A 21035-nucleotide genomic window follows, 5' to 3' on the forward strand; every position below is an offset into this window, starting at 1 on the left:
GTTTCCTTTGAAAGGGCTGGGGAGCCTGCGACTGCCTTACACGTCCCCTGGGATCCTGTGTGCAGGGAAACATGTAAATAAATCTGTCAGATATCGTGCAGCTCTTATTAAATTTGCATTGGGCTCGAGTCGCGGCTCCTATTTACCATCTCTGGGATGGATGGATGGATCTTTAATCTTCGCGCCTAATCCGGGCGCCCTCCGCTTTAGGTATTTGCTGTGGCGGTGACCCCGGGGTCAGGCATTGGGATGAAGGGACGTGTGGTGCCATGGCCCCAGCCATGGTCTGGGGAACATGGAGTGGACCAGGAGTCCCTCTTGCCTCCCTTTGGTGAATGGCGTGTGGGAGGCTTCTCATCCCCACGCAAGGAAACCACAGGCTGTGTACTTTGGGGCTTCCCTCTCCATGCCTTTCACCCAAGGGAGGCATTTGTCACTTTAAACGTGGCCAGAAATAGCACCAAACATTTATTGAATTTGTCCGGGATGCCTTGGGTTGCATATGCTCCAAGTATGGCTAATTCATAAATGCTGGCACCTATTGATTCTCCAGCAGTTAAAATAGACTGCGTAAGGAAATATTGGCCCCAGAGTACCAAGGGAAAGTTATCTCATTAGTCTCATGAACTATAAAATGTGCTCTCTCCTGAAGCCCTGACCCCATTGTTTTTATAAATCTATATTGGATGGAACGGTAACTGGTAACCTATATCGACTGTAATTTTTCTCTTGGAATTGGAAGGCCCTTGGGACTGATGTTAGAGCTTCATGGGCTCAGATTCAGTAACGGAGAATGCATGTGGATGTGTGTGTGAATAGGAGGAGATCCTCCTAATGCTCGACATGCAGGAGAGCACCACTTTTTCCTTGTGATGGGTTCTTCAGTGCTGGGTGCCTCAGTGATGTGTACTCTGGTTATGGGTTCCTTGGTGATGGGTACTTTGGTGATGATTCCTCGATGATAGGTACCTTAGTGATGGATGCCTTGGTGATGGGTACCTTGGCAATGGGTACCTCAGTGGTGGGTACCCTGCTGATGAGGACTCTGGTGATGGGCAACCCACAACAGGGAGAGGGGAGAAGGGTATTGCAAAGCCTTTGCCACGGGAGCAGCTGAGATCTGGCTGAAAGAGTTATTAGAGGCACATAGCTCCAGCCTGGCTGTGGATGTACTTAATCCTCTGCATCCTGTAAAGCTTTTCCACCTCCTGGCAGGCAGAAAGATCTGATTTTATTCGGCGACCTTCGACGTTAATCTCACTGGCTAACTGAGCCATAAGTCACTCCGGTGAGGTCTCCGTCAGACCTGCTTACATCAATTATTGCCCTGCATCTTTCCCTTGAACCAATGCAGCGCTCCTCAACCAAGTTATTTGTCCCTCGTTGGGAAGAAAAAACAACAAAAAAAATAGAATTGAGGCTGTGCTGTCAGGTTGTGTAGACCTTACATTTAACGTCATGGCATCTTTAAAGCCACACTTCTGTCTGGCTCTTACCCAACTCACGAGCTTCATCTGGATCTGTGCACGCTGGCAAGCTCCAGGAGCCAAGTGTCCAAGGTTGCACGAGGTCCCCGTGGTGCTGCTGCTGCTGCTCTTGGGCCCCTGCACATTGCTGCTGCTCTCCAAGTCTTTGTTTCCAGAGCACTCGCGAGTGTGCCTGGCAGCAGGGCTGCAGTTAGGCATGCACAGAAGTGCGCGCTGTGGGGGAGGCCAGCTGGGGCTGCGGAGCACTTTGCAAAATGCAGCAGCTGTTACCATAGAAACTGACTCCCCCCTTCTCAAATTCCAGTGCAGCCAAAGCTCTCTGCATACTGGTTTGATGGGAGATGAAAAATTAATGCTTGATTTGCATGTTATTTCAGCTGCGTTTGCAGGACTGCTCCCCCTTCCCTTTTACAGAGGTTTGCATGAAGCTCTTAATGCCACCAGCTGATGGTGTGGGGCACCGACCTCTCCAGTCCTGTTCTGGGCTCATGGGATGCTCAAGTTTCTCTTGCCTGTACCTTCCATTAAACCACAGCTCGGCTTGCATCTTAGTGAGGCTTCTATTTCCTCTGTCTGGAGTCCCAAATAGTCTCAATTAGAGTCAAAGCCACCTGTCCAGCTGAGCTACAGTGGGATTTGGGGGCAGTGCCAGCAGGGTCAGGGCTATCCTCCACTTGGCTTTTGTGATGCACGCACTCCAGTTCCTGGGTGCAGAACTGGTTTGTGTCAATCTGCAGCCTCCAGCACTGCTTCTGGGGGCAGGGAGAAGTTCTGCCATCCTCTCCAGAGGCTGTTCTGGTGATTTGCTTTTTGTGCCTTTCCCACATGCATTGGCTTACCTAAAGGCAGCCAGGCAGTGCCACAGGGCTGTGCTGTGCCACCCTGTGGCCTCAGCAATCTTCCCCCGGTGCTCCACTATCAACTCAAGCCCTTATTTGTTTTCACATGCTTCTAAGTAAGTTAAGCTAATTATTAACTCAGCAGGACGGATTCACTTTTAATTGCAGCGTTGCTATGCAGCACACCAAGATGGGCTTCGTTGCTTGTGCTCCCTTCTTCAGCTGCAGCCACGGAATCACTGCAAGCCCAGGGCTGTGCCCTGCAGCATCCTGCACAGCCAGCACTGTGCAGCTGGGCGCTGGCACTGGGACCAGGGGCTGCGGGCAGGCTGCAAGGACAGCCCATGTACCTCAGTGCATGGGCAGGATGTATGCCACAGCACGAGTACTGCTCTGCCCAGGGACATGTGGGCTGCTGTTGCACACCCATGTGCAGCACTCATCCTTGCCAACTTACCCAACCTGCAGCCCTGGTGATGCCAACCCCGAGAGCAGGGGTTGTATGGAGGAGGAGAGCACGTGGTGCGAGGACGCACTCACCCTTCCCCTCCCTTTCCTCTTTGTGTCTCCAGAAAATAGGTTTTTTATTACTTCTTATGGAGGTTTGTACATATCGGACGTGCAGAAGGAAGATGCCTTGTCCACCTACAGGTGTATCACCAAGCACAAGTACAGTGGGGAGACGCGGCAGAGCAACGGGGCCAGGCTCTCGGTGTCAGGTGAGCACGTGGCTCCCGAGGTGTGCCAGGGATGTGCCCGGTCCCATCCAGCCCTGGGGACAGCACCCAGCCTGCGTGCCCCACTCTGGATGCACCCCTACCCGTGTCCCAGGGGGGTGTGAGGACCACGGGGGGTCCATGCCGTGCCCCAATGCCCGGCGGTGGGCAGCCGTGCCATGCAGCACCCCGAGCAGGAGGCGACGGGGCGCGCGGCGATGCGATGTGACAGCCGGCGATGTGAGCAGCCTGACGCGATGTGACGAAGATGCAAGCGATACTGCAGCCGAGCGGCGCAGTCCGTAGTGCCGGCTGGCTCCGGGCGCTCCCGGCTCCGCTCACTGCCCAAATTACTCTGCTCGGGAGCTGCATCGTCTCTCCCTCCCGTCAGCTGCAGCTCGCCCGCGCTCTGCCATATGGTTTTTCTAGCCTCGTGTGCATGGTTCCCGCATTAACTCCTTGAATTAACCCCTGCAGAGGGTTTGGGATGGGGTTGGGAATGGCTGAGATTCCTCGACCCGGCCCTGTTGGATCCCAGAGAGAAGCGTAGGCAGCCACAGGGCACCCCTCTCCTCTCCCTATGCATTCGATGTGCCTCTGTCCCCTCCTGGTCGCTGTCATTATTTACACGTCACAGCATTTTACTTCTGCTTGGGAGTAATGAAAGAGGTTTTTTTCCCCTGGAATTTAATTTCACGCCTGAGACTTGGTGATTAATTTTCTCCTTTCCCAGCTGCCTGATGGGCCCCTTTTGCTTGTAAATTTTGAAATGTGCCACAGAATTTGTGTATTTTGCACCAATTAGGTGTCACCTTGAGTAATTCCTACAGTGCTGAGTTTATCCATCCCACCAGCCGCTTGGGTGAAGCTCCCTGGGGAGGTTCCACCGGGTGACACAGCATTGCCCCACTGCTCCCTGTGTCCCCATCAGCTCAGAGCTCAGCTCTCCGCATTGCCTGGGAGCAGGAGCGCATCTCCCCTCCTTCTCTGGGTGAGTTGATTTCCTCTCCAAACGCAGACCCAGCTGAGTCCATCCCCACCATGCTAGACAGCTTCCAGTCACGGGAGGTGCGTGCAGGCCGGCTGGTGGAGCTGCCCTGCATCGCTTCGGGATACCCCAACCCTGCCATCCGCTGGCTGAAGGACGGACGCCCGCTGCCTGCTGACGGCCGCTGGGCCAAACGCATCACGGGGCTGAGCATCGCCGACCTGCGCGTGGAGGACAGCGGGACCTACATCTGTGAGGTGACCAACACCTTCGGGTCTGCAGAGGTCACGGGGACCCTCACGGTCATCGGTGAGTGCTGGAGGGAAGAGCTGCCTCCTGCTCATCTCTGTGAAACCGTAAAGCTTTATATTTTGGCGTGCCTCGCTACGCAGCGTGTCCGATGTGGTGCTCGGAGCGTTCGGGGGGAGTTTGTAATGCTGCTGCAGCAGATCTGCAGCCATCCCCTGATTTACCACTTTAATCGGGACCTCTGGAAAAAGCAGTGCAATACCACGGGATGTAAATTGCTGGATGGCAGTGTTCTGCAAGGTGCCTCTGTGCTTTGTTTTGCTGATTTACATAAAATAAGCTCCAGCCAAACAGTAAATACCATCTGGGCAGGCCAAATATTTACTGCCTGTTCTGCTCCTGGGGGTTCCTGCAGCCACCAGCAGCACCCGGGCTGCCCTGGCACGTTTCCACTCAGCACTGTCCCATCACAGAGCCACGTCCCCACTGCCACCCCAACATTAACACCCATTAAGCAGCACGAGGGAGGGCAGGGTTGCCACCCCTGGCTGTGTGGTGACATTGTGCATGTAGGCTGGTGATTCCAAAGATAGGAGGGCAAAGAGGCACCTGCTACTCAGCATCCCCAACGTGTCACCTGCTCTCACCCTCTCTCACACAGACCCTCTGCGTGTGACCCTCACACCAAAGAAGCTCAAGACGGGCATCGGCAGCACCGTCATCCTCTCTTGTGCCCTCAGTGGGTCCCCTGAATATGTCATCCGCTGGTACCGCAACACAGACCTGGTGGTGGTGGATGACTTCATCTCCATCCGGGGCATCAGCAATGAGACCCTCCTCATCACGGCAGCACAAAAGAGCCACTCTGGAGCCTACCAGTGCTTTGCCACCCGCAAGTCCCAGACAGCACAGGACTTCTCCATCATCATGCTGGAGGGTGAGCTGGCTTCCTCGGGGCGGGGGGTTGGTGGTGGCTTTTTCTCTGCCCCTTTCCAAGCTGCCTCATCCCTGAATGCTTTATGCAAGGAGAGAGGGAAGTGAGTGCCAGCATGGTGGGCATCCTGCCTTCCACAAGGCATCTCCTCGCCTTTTTTGTGACAACGGGATGGCGATCATTGGGTGTTGGAGCAGGGATGGGCACCCTTTCAGCCAAGGGCGCACAGGGCGCAGGGGCACGGGCGCATCCGTGCGGGTGACTGCAGCCGTGCCCTAACCCCGCTCCCGCTGGGTGCCCCCAGATGGGACCCCCCGCATCGTCTCCTCCTTCAGCGAGAAGGTGGTGAACCCCGGGGAGCAGTTCTCCCTGATGTGTGCCGCCAAGGGCGCGCCGCCACCGACCGTGACCTGGGCCCTGGACGACGAGCCCATCCCGCGGGACAACGGGCACCGCACCAACCAGTACACCATGTCGGACGGCACCACGGTGAGCCACATGAACGTCACCAGCCCGCAGATCAAGGACGGCGGCGTGTACCGGTGCACCGCGCGGAACTCGGTGGGCAGCGCCGAATACCAAGCGCGAATAAACGTAAGAGGTGCCTGTCTACTTTTAAATATCAGAATAGGGCTTTTACTGGGCTTTTGGTTGTGTTCTGTTCCTCCTCGCCCCTGCCCTTTCCCAGCCATGCAGATCCCTCAATGTCTGACCCCCCCCTGCAGCCCTGCTGGCCCCCAAACCCGTGGGATGGATCTTCCCCATAGTGCAGAGCAGGGCACTTAACTGAGTGTGCATCCAGAGCAACACTTCCCGGAGGGGCAATGCCTCCCTGCTGGATTCTGCTTTCACCATTCCCAGCATTGGGTCTGTGCAGCAAGCACCTCCGTGGAGGTCCTCCTGGCCCAGAAGTGACTTGTGCTGTCCATTCCTCTGCATTCACCAGTGACGTGTCCTCAAACCAACCCAGGACCCCAGCTCACCCCATCCAGCCCCGATCCCGTTACGAGTGATGATGAGGCAGCACGGGGAACGATGGAAAATGAGCTTGGATGTGTTGTGTCTGTGTTTTCTTTGTCTGCTAAAAGCCACAGCTGTGTGAATCACTGCGTTGTCACACTGGAGTGTGTTGTTCTGTGCGTTGTAGGGCGTTCTGCAGGGCACGGGGTGTGCTGTAAGCCCCTGCCCATTCATAATCACCAGTTAAAGCTTCTAGGCTCGTAGGTGGGAGCAGAGTCGAGGTAACATTAATTTATCTACTGAGAAAGAGGCTTGAAGAGCTGTGTTTGTCTGTGTCTCAGGTTTGAAATGGATCTAGTGGCTTTTTGGCTGGGATCCCGGGAGAGTCTGAATTTTGCTGCCATTTACTGCTAAATTTGGAGCGAGTTCATGTCCCAGCCACGAGAAGCAATTGCAGCGTTTTGAATGAGGATGTTTCATTGTCTTCTTTTTTTTTCCCTCCCTCTTTTGGTCCCTGACTGCCTGTCACTAGATAAGATTCAGGCTTTTTTTTTTTTTTTTTTTTTTTGCCTTGGAATTGAGCAAGTCCCTCCAACAGGCCCAGGAGACAGTTACAGATGCTAATTTATCTCTCCCTGCTCCCTCTTATGGTGCACCGGGGGGAATCCATGCTGCTGTGCCCTCAGACACCTCCCTGCTCCATGGGGACAGAACATCTCCCACCAAACCTTCCCAACAGCTGATGGGTGCCCCCCATCTGGGGGCAGTGGGACTTAATGTAAGGAAATACACTAAAGGCAACGTTGGCTTATCGGGAGTATCTGCTAAGCTGTCATCCTCACCACTTAGGGTGAGGAGCCAAGATGGAGTTAATCTGCAGATGGGTTTGCTATTTTATACGACAGCCACAAGAACAATATAATTACTGAAGCATGAAACCTCTTGTTATAATACTCACCTGCAGCATGCCTCCAGTCCTCCAGCCAGCGTGAGAGCAGCTGGGAACAGGGGGCGAGCTGGCTTTGGGCAGTACTCAGGCAACCAGTGAGAGGCACGGAATGGGCTGTTTCGGTTGAAAATAAATAAATGTACAAATGGAAGGGAGGTCCCTGCGTGCAGTTCTGCACCAAGGCCATTTGGCAGAGCAGCTGGGGCGGTTGGGAGCACTCCCCAGGTGTCTCCCAGCAGCCTCCGGTGTCCCTCTGAGGGGCAGCAGCAGCATTTGCAGCGGATCTGTGTGCAAACAAACCGCCCTTCGGAATTAACCTAGCCTGCCTCTTCCTTCCTCCCCACTATGTAGGTCCCCCGAGCATCCGGGCAATGAAGAACATAACGGCGGTCGCGGGTAGGGACACTTTCATCAACTGCAGGGTGATCGGGTACCCGTATTACTCCATCAAGTGGTACAAGGACTCTTTGCTGCTGCCCGATAACCACCGCCAAGTGGTCTTTGAGAATGGGACCCTGAAGCTGATGGACGTCCAGAAAGGCATGGACGAAGGGGAGTACCTGTGCAGCGTGCTGATCCAGCCCCAGCTCTCCATCAGCCAGAGCGTCCACGTCACGGTGAAAGGTAAGGAGCTGCAGAGGTGGCCTGGGTCAGACATTCAGGTGGTGCTGGGACCATCTCTGCGAAGGGCGAAGGCAGAGAGGCATTGCAGGGGATGCCCTGCAGCCCAAACGCTGTGCTTGCATCGCACCTCTCACCCACCTGTGTGCTTGCTGCTGCACCGGCTCCATTTCTTGCTACACGCAGCGGAGCAAGGATTTACGGTGTAAACACAGTGTATTAAAACATCTAACCTTTGCTCGGATCACCTTCACTGATGTTTTTCTCTGTGTGTTAGCTTTTAAAAAAATAATACTCTCGGTCTTCCGAGCGCACAGAACATCTTAAAAGCTTCTACAGGCCATCAATTATTCAGCCCCATTGAGGGAGCTATCAGTCCTAATGAATTGAGTCGGATGCATTCCCTCCCAGTGACTTGCTGAGATTGTGTTATGAGCACAGTGCTATCGTATCTCCCGTCCTCAGAGTTGTCGGGTCGGCTCTGCCCGTCGCCAGTGCAGTGTTTGCAGTAAATCATTCAGACAAACACAGCCACGCTGGGACAGAGCCGGCCAATTGTCTTTCCCTCTGTCTCACTGAGCAGGGTATTTATGGACTGGATCTTATGCTGATCCCCCTCCTTCCCCTCCCATCCACCATTTTCTTATTAGGAATCAGGTTAGCAAGAGAGTGCATCAAGCTGATTATAGATGCTACCACTTGATTAGCTAATGCTCTCCTCTGAGGCTTTGCTAGCGGAAGTGTGGGCTGCAGATAACCTCTGGGCAGTGCCAAGGGGATGGATCTCCCTTGCACCCTCGTTGCAGGCCACAGCCAGCCTTTGTGTTCCTCCCCTTGTACCAAAATCCTCACAGAGAGGGATGCTGAGTTCCACACTTCGCTTTGTGCCCATTGCTGGGAGGTGGACGCAGAAGTTCATCCATGTATCCTGGAAAGTGAATGCCATGCAAACCTCTATGAGCCCAGATTTACTGCCTTGGCTGAGAGCTGCCATGCAGTGCCATCCATCCACCTTCATTCCACGGAGTTACACTCAGCCCAGCCTGGCTGCTCGTACTGCCCATTGGACAGAGGGTAGAGGGGAATTGAGCTGCCCTCTGCTACCTTTGGAGTTCACTCTGAGCAGCAGAGTAAATAAATATGACTGTGTTGAGTGCAGGATGGCACGGAGCACCGTAAAGCTTTTATTGCCACAAGTGCCTGGCGGCCACACTAAGTGCCACCAGTGAATTACGCAGGCTTCCCAAGCAATGGCAGTAAAATCTTTATGAGCCCCTCCTGCCAGCACCTCCATCCTCTATCTGCCACCCATCTACAGGCCCTTGCTTGCTCCCATGGCTCCCAGCCCTATATCCCAACTGGGAGCTTCCTGCATCCTCTGCTCTCTGCATTGTCGAGGTGCCCCGCAGCTCCTTATTTAGCAGCAGACATCTTGGAACATTTTAATTAATCACTTGGGACCGTGCTGCCTGGCTGTGCCCAAAGGAAGGGTGGGAGCACAGTGCTGGGTGATGCGGGGGCTCTGCGTGGTGCCAGGGCTGTGCTATGTGGGAGAGCCTGGGAAGTGCTGCAGACAGAGCATGCAGCACAAGATTATTTGGGGAGGAAGGATGAGGTTTGGGCTCTGGTTAAGGGGAGATAGAATAGGGAGAGCTCTTCTGTCGAGAGGCTGTGTGCTTACAAGTGGCCTGTGGGGTGTGTTTGGAGACGCACAAGCCCAGCCCTCTGCAATAGACTGCAGTGCATTCCCAATTAATTATTCATTAATTATGGAAAGCAGGCGCTGCTGGCTCCATGGCTCCAGCATCTCAAGCCACGTCGCTGCAGCCTGGCTTGGGGTGAGGAACAACCCGCATTGCTGCCCTTTGTGGCTGCTCGGTTGGGCTCTGGGCTTTGGGCCACCCAAATGAGGCCAGCCTGGTTCTGGACGGTCCCTGGAGCAGTGCTGCTGGAGCACTGAGAGCCTTGCAGCACGCTGGGTGAGGGGTGGGGTGGGGATGGGGCCGTGCACAGTGGCATGGTGAGCCCTGCCTGCCGGGGCTCCGTGTCTGTATGAGAGGGCATCTTATTTCTGCCGAGGGGACAATTGGCAGCCTGCTAATTTAATTACGGAGGCTGCGGAAAGAGGATCTCGTCTACCAGGTGCTGAGCCTTGTTAAGCTAATTGTCTCCCTCTCTCTGCTTTCTTCCCCCTCCCACATTGCCAGAGATGCTGCGGTTGCCTAATTAAGTTATCAGGAAGATAATGGCTGGTTCTGAATCCAGAGCCTTCAAGAAAAGCATCCATCTAATAACTGCTTTTCTGCGAGCAGATAAATGCTGAGGTGGAATTTCAGCTGATGCACACAGAGAGGCCGGGGCTGGCAGCTCCCTGTTCTGCCCTGTGTATGGTCACGTCATACTGTCACCTGCTCAGTAGCATCTTCCACCCCTCCTGGAAGTGCTATGGGTGGGCAAAAGCCTGCCTGTTTCTGAGCAGCAGATGCTTAGGATGATGGGGCAATGGGTTATGAACTGCTGTGCTGGCCCCAAGCAGGCTTGCTCCTCTGCAAAGCCATGTCCTGCTGTGGGATGGTGCTGGGGCTAAGATGAGAGGTGATGGCCTCAAGCTGTGACAGGGGAGGTTCAGTTTGGACATTAGGAGAAATTTCTTCTCCAAAAGAGCAATCAGGCACTGGCACAGGCTGCCCAGGGAGGTGGTGGGGTCACCACCCCTGGAGGTGTTCAGGAAACGTGGAGGTGTGGCATGGAGGGACACAGTTTATGGGCACGGTGGGGGTGGGGTGGAGTTGGACTTGATGTTAGAGGTCCTCACCATCCTAAATGATTCAGTGGTATGCATGAGCCTGTGACAAGTGCCAGGAGCCAGGGATGCTTTTCCTCATCCCACTCATCCCTCTGCGGGCCTGAACCCTACAGGTGAGGGCTTCCCCCAGTGGGGCTGTACAGCATGCTCTGCCTCTCCCCTCCGCAGTCCCTCCTCTGATCCAGCCATTCGAGTTCCCACCAGCCTCCATCGGGCAGCTCCTCTACATCCCCTGCGTGGTCTCCTCCGGGGACATGCCTATCCACATCACCTGGCGCAAGGATGGGCACGTCATCCTCTCCGGCTCAGGCGTCACCATTGAGAGCAAGGAGTTCATGAGCTCCCTGCAGATCTCCAGTGTCTCCCTCAAGCACAATGGCAACTACACGTGCATCGCCAGCAACGCCGCCGCCACGGTCAGCCGCGAGCGGCAGCTCATCGTGAGGGGTGAGAGCTTTGGGGTCTCTCCATTGGGTGGGAAGGTGGGAGGGATGGATGGGAGCAGATGGAATCAGGCTGGGGAGCAACAGGCAGAGATAATTTTTAGGAAGAGGAGGCTCAGGTGGACCTCATTACTTTCTCCAGATCCCTGGAGGGAGGTTGTAACAAGGTGGGGGTTGGTCTTTTCTCCCAGGAAACAGCAATAGGACAAGAGGTGATGGCCTAAAGTTGCACAAGGGGAGGTTCAGGATATTAGGAAAATCTTCACTAGGAGAGTGGTGATGCACTGGCATAGGCTGCTCAGGGGAGGTGGTGGAGTCACCGTCCCGGGAGGTGCTCAGGAAGCATGTAGGTGTAGTACTGAGAGACATGGTTAGTGGGATTGATGGTAGGTGGGTGGTTGGACTAAATGATTTTAGAGGTCATCTCCAACCTCAATGACTCAGTGATTCTGTGATTCCTTCCTGTTATGCAGTGCCTCCTCGGTTTGTGGTTCAACCCAACAACCAAGATGGCATCTATGGTAAAGCCGGGGTGCTGAATTGCTCTGTTGATGGGTACCCTCCTCCTAAAGTGATGTGGAAACACGCAAAAGGTTCGTGGGAGAGGACACAGCAGCGCACGGGGACCTCTGTGCAAGTGGGGCGAGTACCCTTCTTGCTGGGTCACCCCAGCACTGAGCCCCACAAGCACCCCCTGCCTCAGCTGTGCACTCAGTGATGTCTCTCTGCTTCCCCCTCCAGGCAGTGGGAACCCCCAGCAGTACCACCCCATCCCACTGACGGGCCGCATCCAGATCCTCCCCAACAGCTCACTGCTGATCCGCCACGTGCTGGAGGAGGACATTGGCTACTACCTCTGCCAGGCCAGCAACGGGGTGGGCACAGACATCAGCAAGTCCATGTTCCTCACCGTGAAGAGTAAGTAGCCAGGTCATGGCTGGGATGGAGCTGGAGGTGGGCTGAGATGGACAGACAGACAAAAAACAGATGGAAAGATGGGTGGATGGGGAATCACAGCCTGCAGCATGCAGAGAGCAGCCCAGCGCAGCGCCAGCACCACGCAGCCCCAGATCATTGCGGTCATGGAGGGCATTGATTCCCCTCCTACAGGGGAGACTTCCCTTATGCTATTAAAAACACTTAGTCCTTAATAAAACCCGGCGATCAATCTACATCATACGGCAGGAAAGGAAATAGCTCTGCTAATTTGACAGGGCTGGGCCGGGAAGTGTTGTTAGACACCGTGTTTGAACTGCGCTTATTATTGGATTCCTCTCCCGTTGCTATCAGCAGAATACATAATCTCCAGCGCCTCTCTATTTATTTCGATTGTGGCTGTTGTAACAGTTCAAACCCTCAGAAGAGGTGCAGGAGGGAAAACTCCCTCATGGCAGTGGGGTTGGCATGCAGCATGCTGTGCTCCCCGCCTGCCCTGCACCTTGGTTTGGCTCCTGCTGGCCCCCAGCACCCCCTGCTTGTCTTATTGCTGCCTTCCCAGCTTCCCCCCATCCCCAGCCAGCTTCTCGTGGGGAGGGCCGAGGGCAGCCTTTCCCCTCCCTGTCAGCTGTTTAATTTATCCCGCTGATTGATGAACTGAAACGAGCGACTTCAAACAACCCACTTCAATGAGGTGCAGGTACAAAGTCAAGGCGATTAATCCCGAGTGAGTGTGCCGAAGTCTTGGAGCCTGAACTGCTGCCGTGTCCCTGCTATCTGGTATAATTGCATCCCAGGACAGGTTGCTTGCTGACTTGAATAGCACATAACCTTATTGTGCATGTGCTTTTACATTTCCCAGAGACCTCAGCAGCCTTTGAAAAGGTTCGAATGAATAGGTAGACGAAGCACCGCAGCCAATTAAGCATTATATGGGGCTCTTTGTTTTGTTTCATTTTTTGATTTTTGTTTGTTTAGTGAAATGTCAGGCCAATTAAAGCCAGATCAGTGCAGGCTTGTGCTTCAGGCCAGGCCACTGCGGACGGAGTTAAGTGGGAGTTAAGCAGAGCCCAAGCCACAGGATGGGAAGTGCAGCCCCATCCCTCGCTGACCGAGGCAATAAATCAGAGCAGCAGGAGCAGCCCCACTGATGCCAGGAGGAGTTAGCTGCTGCTTTGTCAGGTGGTGGCAAACCTGCGTGCAAATGGAATTTCGGTGGTGCTGTTCCCAGCTGGGGCACCGCAGGGAGCACAGTGCCCAGGGCGTGTGCTGGCCCTGGGACCTCACTGCCACATCGCTCTGCTCAGCCCTGAGCACAGCACCTGTCTGAACACAGCAGCATCCCGCTGCTGTGCAGGGCTGGGGGCGTTCATCCGTGCTTTCCAAAGCAACTTGTTAGCATCAGGTCCAGCGCGCTGCAGAGCGAGAGGTGTGGGCTGCTGGAGGCTGCGAGCGTGCGCCCGGGGGCTGGCACAGGTGCAGGTGAGGAGCTCGGAAGTGCGTGCTAAATGGCATTTAGCACCTGCCTGCACGCTGCCCTGTGCTCCAGAGCAGAGCATGAAGGCTGTCCAAGTCCCCCCAGGGCAGTGCTGGTGGTTGGGGCTCATTGGGCACCGGGCAGGACCAAAGGTGCTGGGAGGTTTGGTGTCCTCCTGCAGGAGCATCACTGATTGCTTCCATGCAATTTGAATTAATCTCATGCTTCAGGTGGAACTCAGCTAATCAGTGTAGAAAGGAAGCTGAAACGGGTGCAATCAAATTAACATCACAGAGCTGGCTCTAAACAAGAGAGAGGGGGGAGAGGGAGGCGGGCGCAGCCCTTGTCACCGCTGTCACCGTTCTCATTCAGTTGTCACTGCCGGGCTGTGCAGCTGCTCCTGCCCCAGTGTGGCTGGGGATGGCACGTGGGGCATTGACAGCTCCCTTTGTGGACAGCCTTATCTCTGCCCAGCAAACGGGACGTGACTCTTGTCGGAGCCATGTTAACAGGAGCTCTGGCGTGCAGGAGCCTGCCCTGTGCAGAAAGCTGCTGATGGCTGCAGGAGTTCTGGCCACGTGCATCCTCCTTCCCTTGGTCACCGTGGGCATCACCGGGCTGGTGTGCAGTGGTAGCACAGTGTGCCTCCCAGCCCTGCCCATACTGCCTGCATAGCTGGTCGGGGTTTTCTTTTGGTTTGTTTTGCTGCTTTCCTCCGCTCTGGGCTACGTGCCACTCTCCTGGGACCCCAGCAATTGAGAGAAGTTGATATGTTTACATCCAAGGAGCTGCTTTTAATCAAACATCAATAAGTGCATTTCAGCAAAGCAGAGCCTGAAACAGAGCTCCTCTCCCGGGGCCACTGTGTGCAGGGAAGGGGCTGGCTTCTCTGCAGCCCTCTGAGCCTCAGGGCCATGCTCTGGCTGAAGACTCCCTGCCCTCATGCACCCCATGCACCCCAATGGGTCGGGTTCTTCCCTGCCCTGCATCAGCTTGCAGTGCTGTACCATCCTGGAGCTGCTGCAGGCAGAGTTCCCATGGGCTCCCAAGGAATCGTCATGCAGAGGAGGTGACCCCAACCCAGGCCATGCCTCATCCCAGCCACGTGGGCACAGGCTGCACCCCGCAAACGGCAGCTCTGGAGGAGAGGTTTCCTTAGCTGCTAATTGAATTACATTGCCACAGAAAGCCGAGAAGTCGTAGCTCATTAGAGCCTCTTGTGTCCCATTATAACAGTGTGTGTTGCCTTTGCGGATTGTCATTATCATATATTACTGCGGGACTCAGCAGCGCTGTTTGTTTATGCATTACATTTTTTTCGGCTTACCCAGGCCGCCCCCGCCCCCAGCCTTGGTGCTCCAGGGGACACGAGGTGCCCTTTGTGCTGCCAGCATCCATCCCAGCTCTGCCACCCAACGCCAAGTGCTCCCAACAGCAGGCAGTACTGGACAATGCCACCTGCAGTGCCACCCTGCAGTGCCACCCCTCAGTGCCACACTGCAGTGCCACCCTGCAGTGTCACACAGTGATGCTACCAGCAGTGCCACCCCACAGTGCCACCCTGCAGTGTCACCTCCCAGTGCCAACTGCGGTGCCACACAGTAATGACACCCTGCAGTGCCACTCTGCAATGCAACCCTGCAATAACACTCTGCACGCTGCGATGCCATACTGCAATTCCACCCCACAGTGCCACCTGCAATGCCAACTGCAGTGCCACCCCACAATGCCACCCCACAATGCCATTCTACAATGCCACCCACCATTCTACAGTACCACCCTAGAGTGCCATTTGCAGTGACGCTCCACAGTGCCACCACACCGAGTGCTGCACCAGGGCAGTAGGTGTCCCCTCCCCTCCTTTGCATGTTTGGATGAATATGAGAAAAAAAGAAAAAAAAAAAAAATATCTCTCCAGCATCTGCAATGCAAAGGCTGCTGCCTTGCTGCTGTGGAATCACGCTCTATATTCTGCCCAGGTTTATACGAGTGAATTATGCAAATCTGTGATGGAAAACATTCTTCCTCTCATCCTCGGGAGTGTAAAACCTTAGTCAATAATTCATACTCGCACGTCTCCGACTGGAGGCTTTCTCTTCATTATAGCGTGCGCTTGGTTATTTGTCTTTCACGTTTTATTGTCTACCCCGGTGTAATGCTATGCATTATAAAATTTATCTGCTTCATTATTTTATGATCCTGAGCCGTATAATGCAGCGAAACGCTTCCGCTCGGGGCTGCACGTCCTCTCGGTGGGCTCTGCACCCAGCAACGCCCCACTGGCTCCAGGGGGTGCCCGGCGGGTGGCTGAGCTGTGCTCCCTCCCGCAGTCCCCGCCATGATCACCTCGCACCCCAACACCACCATCGCCATCAAGGGGCAGAGCAAGGAGCTGAACTGCACGGCGCGGGGCGAGCGGCCCATCATCATCCGCTGGGAGAAGGGTGACACCGTCATCGACCCCGACCGCAACATGCGCTACGCCATCGCCACCAAGGACAACGGCGACGAGGTCATCTCCACCCTCAAGGTGAGGGCAGGGTCCTGGATGTCCCTGGGTCCGAGGATGCCTGGGCATCCTCGCCAGCATGGGCCATTTTGTGCTGCTGCAGTGAATGCGCAACTGCTGCATTCAGCACCTTTGAAAGAGCTGCAAAACGACCACTGTCTGCTTGCTCTGGTGGCCCCAAAAGGGGAACGCAGTGAGTTGGGTTGTCCTTGCAGCAAATTTTGCTTTGCTGTGCAATGGGCCCTTGTTCAAAAGCTGTGTTGCGGCACCAGGGATGCCTCAAAACCTGAAATCTCCATGCACATCTGAGCAAGCAGTCATAGAATCATGGAATGGTTGGGTTGAAGGGGACCTCAAGGATCATCCAGTTCCAACCCACCAGATCAGGCAGTAGATGGGGGTGGGGCCTGGGGGCAGGCTGTGTTTGCAGGCTTGGTTCTTGGGGTGCCTAAATCTGAAGGGGCTGCTTTTCTGTCCCCAAAATACCCACAGCTGAAACCGGCTGACCGTGGGGACTCGGTCTTCTTCTCCTGCCATGCCATCAATTCGTACGGCGAGGACAGGGGCCTGATCCAGCTCACCGTGCAAGGTATTGAGCTCACAGCACCATGACCTTGGGCATGGAAGAAAGCAGAGCCTCACCTCAAGGTCCCACTGCTCCACCTGTCACCCCACGCTCCTAACCACCCCCATCCCCCCAGAGCCACCTGACCCCCCAGAACTGGAGATCCGCGAGGTGAAAGCCCGCAGCATGAACCTGCGCTGGACGCAGCGCTTTGATGGGAACAGCATCATCACCGGCTTCGACATCGAGTACAAGAACAAGTCTGGTAGGAGCTGATTGCCCCCCTGTGTCCCCCAGACCTCCACAGCCCGTACTGTGGGCTTGGCTGTGCTGTGGGGCAGGTGGGGAGCTGGCCCTGCTGCCTCCGTGCAGGGAATATTCTGCATCCCGGCTGCTTTGATGAAGAAAGGAGAGAGCAGCATTAATGAAATATGTTAATTTATGTTCGGTGGGAGCATTTGAAAGGGAATATTTAAAGAGGCAATATTTGTAGAAAGCCGAGCCGAGAGCAGCACAACAGCGAGGCGGGGGGACACAGAGCTTTGGGGACCGCACGCTGGCACGGGGTGTGGGTGCTGACTGCCCTTTGCCTCTTCTTCCAGATTCCTGGGACTTCAAGCAGTCAACACGAAACATCTCCCCGACCATCAACCAGGCGAACATCGTGGACCTGCACCCTGCTTCTGTGTACAGCATCCGCATGTACTCCTTCAACAAGATTGGGCGCAGCGAGCCCAGCAAGGAGCTCACCATCAGCACGGAGGAAGCAGGTTCTGCTCTGTGCCGCAGCGGTGCATGTGAGCAAAGCCCTCTTCAGATGGGACTTTTTGTGATAATGTGTAATTCTTCCCTCCCACAGCTCCTGATGGGCCTCCGATGGATGTCACCTTGCAGCCGATGACATCGCAGAGCATCCAGGTCACCTGGAAGGTGCGTGGGGCCGGGGCAGTGGGTTCTCCATGGCCACCCCCACTGGTGGGACTCCGGGACCCACATTTCCCCTCGCAGCTCAGAGAACAGCTCCTGAGATGTCACAAAACCCAGGGGCCGGGCACGCAGCTCAGCCACATCACGTGTTAATCGCGTTTGGTAACGAGCTCATTATCTCATAGGATATCCATGGGGGGCCACGGGGAAAGCGAGGATAAACATGGGAAAACTGAGACGTCTGGTTGCCAGCTGCTCAAGCGCAGATCAATCGAGTTCAGAATCAGATTTATTTTTCAGGAGGTCGAATGAGAAAAAAAAAATTGATTATAAAATTAGGACTTCAGAATGAAGGGGAAGTCAATAAATTTACGGTTTCAGCTTCTCCCCCCATCTCCCTCCCCCCCTCCTGGAAAGCGGATTAATGAATGATAAGGTTCACTTGGAAGATAACTCCGTTTGTTCGGAGAGCGTTGCAGCGAGATGGATCGCGCTGGCTGTGTAACATAAATTCACAATCAACCCTATCGATTTCTTAATGCTTCAGAGAAACGCTGTACAGATTGATTTAAAGGCTGCGGGGCTGTCAGCTCCGTGACGCCGCTCCCCTTTGTGTCCCCATTGCTTCAGGCCCCAAAGAAGGAGCTGCAGAACGGGGTGATCCGTGGATACCAGATCGGCTACCGGGAGAACAGCCCGGGCAGCAACGGGCAGTACAGCATCGTGGAGATGAAGGCCACGGGCGACAGCGAGGTCTACACGCTGGACAACCTGAAGAAGTTCGCGCAGTATGGGGTGGTGGTCCAGGCATTCAACCGCGCGGGGACGGGGCCGTCCTCCAGCGAGATCAATGCCACCACGCTGGAGGATGGTGAGGATGGAGGGATGGTGATGCTATGGGGCGCGAGGCATCCATCCAGAGAGCCTCTACTGTTCCAGAAATGAGCAGAAAAAGTTTTGCAGTGCGTTCGCGCAGCAGTTTTTCATACTTAATTAAGGCTCTCGTTAGCCTGTCAAACCGTGATCATTTCCTGGCTACATTAGCACTCCTCCTGGGGTATTCAAGGGCCCCTGTTTTAGCAATAGTGTCTTTTCCATAATTATATTACCTTCATTTTGTTCAAACGGACTATCTGTATTAGTTTATTATACTCGGTCCCTAATTACATGGTGCTTATATTTTTACACCTAAGTAATACGAAACAATAATCATTTTCAAAGAGGGTCGTTACCGTGATGTATCATCATTTAAATGCTCATAAAAATTAGAGTTACCTCTTATGGGGCAATTGGATGCAATTACCTCGCATCCAGCCGGCTCGCCCCTTGCTGGGAAGTGCAGCATCCTGGCAGCCCTGGGGTGAGGAGGAGGAGATCATGGCACCGGGTTTGGGGAGGGGAGAGAGAAGGCGGTGGGGAGGTCCAACACAGAGCCTGTGGGGTGCATCTCTGGACAGTAGGTTGACCATCCCCATCTGTGCCCTCCCAGTGCCCAGCCAGCCCCCGGAGAATGTGCGGGCCATCTCCATCACGTCGGATGTGGCCGTCATCTCCTGGTCGGAGCCCCCACGCAGTACCCTCAACGGTGTGCTCAAGGGCTACCGGGTCATCTTCTGGTCCCTCTACATGGATGGAGGTGGGTGTTGATGCTGATGATGTGGGGCATACTTGGGGGGGCAGCACAGAGCTGATGGCTGTGTCCCTGCAGAGTGGGGTGAGATGCAGAACATCACAACCACGCGGGAGAGAGTGGAGCTGCGGGGCATGGAGAAGTTCACCAACTACAGTGTGCAGGTGCTGGCCTACACGCAGGCTGGTGACGGCGTCCGCAGCAGCGTGCTCTACATCCAGACCAAGGAGGACAGTGAGTGGCACTGCGCCAACCCCTTTGTCCCTGTGGTCCTGATGATGGGATGGCAGCTAAGGAGGTGTGGTGAGACCCAGGGTGGTGTGGTTCCACACAGAACCTAGCACAGCTGGCGGCTCCTGTATGCTGCAAGTGGGCACACGTGTGCCTCCCTCTTCCCTGGCTGATAAATCACAGTTGCGTGTGTTAATTAGACATAAGAACATGGAGTGTCGAGTAAGAGCCATTGGCAAGGAATAATGAGGAGAGTATTGCAGCCCCTGGAGGAGGCGGGCAAGATTTCTCCATCCTTTTCTCCTTGCTGGGTTTGCAAAAAGCCTGAGCCCAAAGCACAGCACGTGTGCTGCTCCCCCTGCCCAATCCAGCCTCTGCAGCTCCTGCCCTTTGCAGCACCCCTTGTTGCAGCCACTGGGTGTGCATGCACCCCCAGCTCCACGGGCAATCGGTTTGTGGGTCGGACGCACTGCCAGGGTGCTCCCTGTAGCTGCGGAGCACTGCGGGCTGCAATCTGTCAGAGGTCCTTTGGCAGACATATGTTCTTGGGCTGATTAGGCCGATAGGCACGCAGTAATCCAGGCACGAAGCGCCAAAGGGCCATCGAGCAGCGGGGCTGGGTGCACGTATGGGGGCAGCTGCAGCGTGCGGGGAACCCCCAGCGTGTGGCACGCAGGGCATTTCCCTTTCTATTTTTTTTCTTTTCCTTAAGTGCAGATATTTAAATATTTACACCCTGCCTGCCCTACTTTAATGCCATTATCTCTGTAGCAGAGCGGCTTCTGCCCAGTGCAGCCCTGGGAAGTGGCAGCTGCTCAGCACACAGCTGGGCAGGGCAGGGCTAAGCCAGCGGGCAGTGAGTGGATTAAGGCGATGGCCACTCAATGCCAAACACCATTTCTAAACCAGTGCTGCAATTAACTCTCCTGCCTCCATGTGGGCAGGAGTCTGGGCTAGCATGGAAGTGGCCACAACCGTGCGCCATGGATTGGTACAAGGGGCCTCCATGTTCCTCCCATGTTGTCAGTGCCATCACACACTTGCTCCTTCAGTTCCAGGTCCCCCAGCTGGCATCAAGGCTGTGCCATCCTCTGCCAGCAGTGTGGTGGTGTCCTGGCTGCCCCCAGCAAAGCCCAACGGCATCATCCGCAAGTACACCATCTTCTGCTCCAGCCCTGGCTCAGGGCAGCCGGTAAGGGCATAGTGATGGGGACAAGCTGGGGGTGGGAGCTGGGGAGCTATGGAGCTTTTGGATGGAGGCAGAAATAGAGTTACGGGGAACCTGCCCCATATGCTGCCAAGAGGATGATGCAGGTGGTGCCATGCATCCAGCCTGTGGCAGTGCAGGGGTGCCCAGGGCATCCTGGAGTGATCCGTGAGTCACCTGCTGTCTCACTCCAGTGTTCTCCCATCTCAACGCTCACTCCAGAATGGGAAACGTGCAAACAGCCAACCAAAAATAAAACGTAAATTCAACCTGGACCCATCCCTCCTTGGTGAGAGAGAGGTTGATGGGAGGTCTGCAGACTGGTGCTTATCAAAAGCTCCTTCTCAAACTCATTTCACTATCTGAGCCTCTGGTTTCCAGGGCAACATAATCTTTTCATCAAAGCAACTGGTAAAACCGCTGGGATCCGATATTGTTTTCCTGGCATCTTGTCAAAACTGTCATTTGGTTAAAAAAAATTATGTATACCATGCAATATTCATATAGGTGTCTGCTTGTGGGGTGTGTTCACATCTGCGGGCCCCACCAGGGTGCATGTTT

General features: G+C 54.9%; 1 protein-coding gene across 2 annotated transcripts in view; it reads left to right on the top strand.

Annotated features, from left to right (window-relative positions):
• Positions 1-21035, top strand: part of DSCAML1 (DS cell adhesion molecule like 1) — a 79273-nt gene that overhangs the window by 50238 nt on the left and 8000 nt on the right. For both annotated transcript variants that reach the window (XM_090123707.1, XM_090123706.1), the window contains exons 4-20: positions 2899-3045; positions 4061-4339; positions 4941-5216; positions 5518-5814; positions 7474-7746; positions 10718-10996; positions 11466-11585; positions 11734-11910; positions 15736-15935; positions 16407-16503; positions 16616-16744; positions 17082-17249; positions 17339-17409; positions 18037-18277; positions 18896-19042; positions 19115-19270; positions 20320-20459. In XM_090123707.1, the coding sequence (XP_089979833.1) occupies positions 2899-3045; positions 4061-4339; positions 4941-5216; positions 5518-5814; positions 7474-7746; positions 10718-10996; positions 11466-11585; positions 11734-11910; positions 15736-15935; positions 16407-16503; positions 16616-16744; positions 17082-17249; positions 17339-17409; positions 18037-18277; positions 18896-19042; positions 19115-19270; positions 20320-20459 (3197 nt within the window). The remainder of the gene's footprint in view (positions 1-2898; positions 3046-4060; positions 4340-4940; positions 5217-5517; positions 5815-7473; positions 7747-10717; positions 10997-11465; positions 11586-11733; positions 11911-15735; positions 15936-16406; positions 16504-16615; positions 16745-17081; positions 17250-17338; positions 17410-18036; positions 18278-18895; positions 19043-19114; positions 19271-20319; positions 20460-21035) is intronic.

The sequence above is a fragment of the Phasianus colchicus genome, chromosome 23, assembly GCF_987193195.1.
Source record: "Phasianus colchicus chromosome 23, bPhaCol1.hap1.1, whole genome shotgun sequence".
NCBI classification, from domain to species: domain Eukaryota; kingdom Metazoa; phylum Chordata; class Aves; order Galliformes; family Phasianidae; genus Phasianus; species Phasianus colchicus.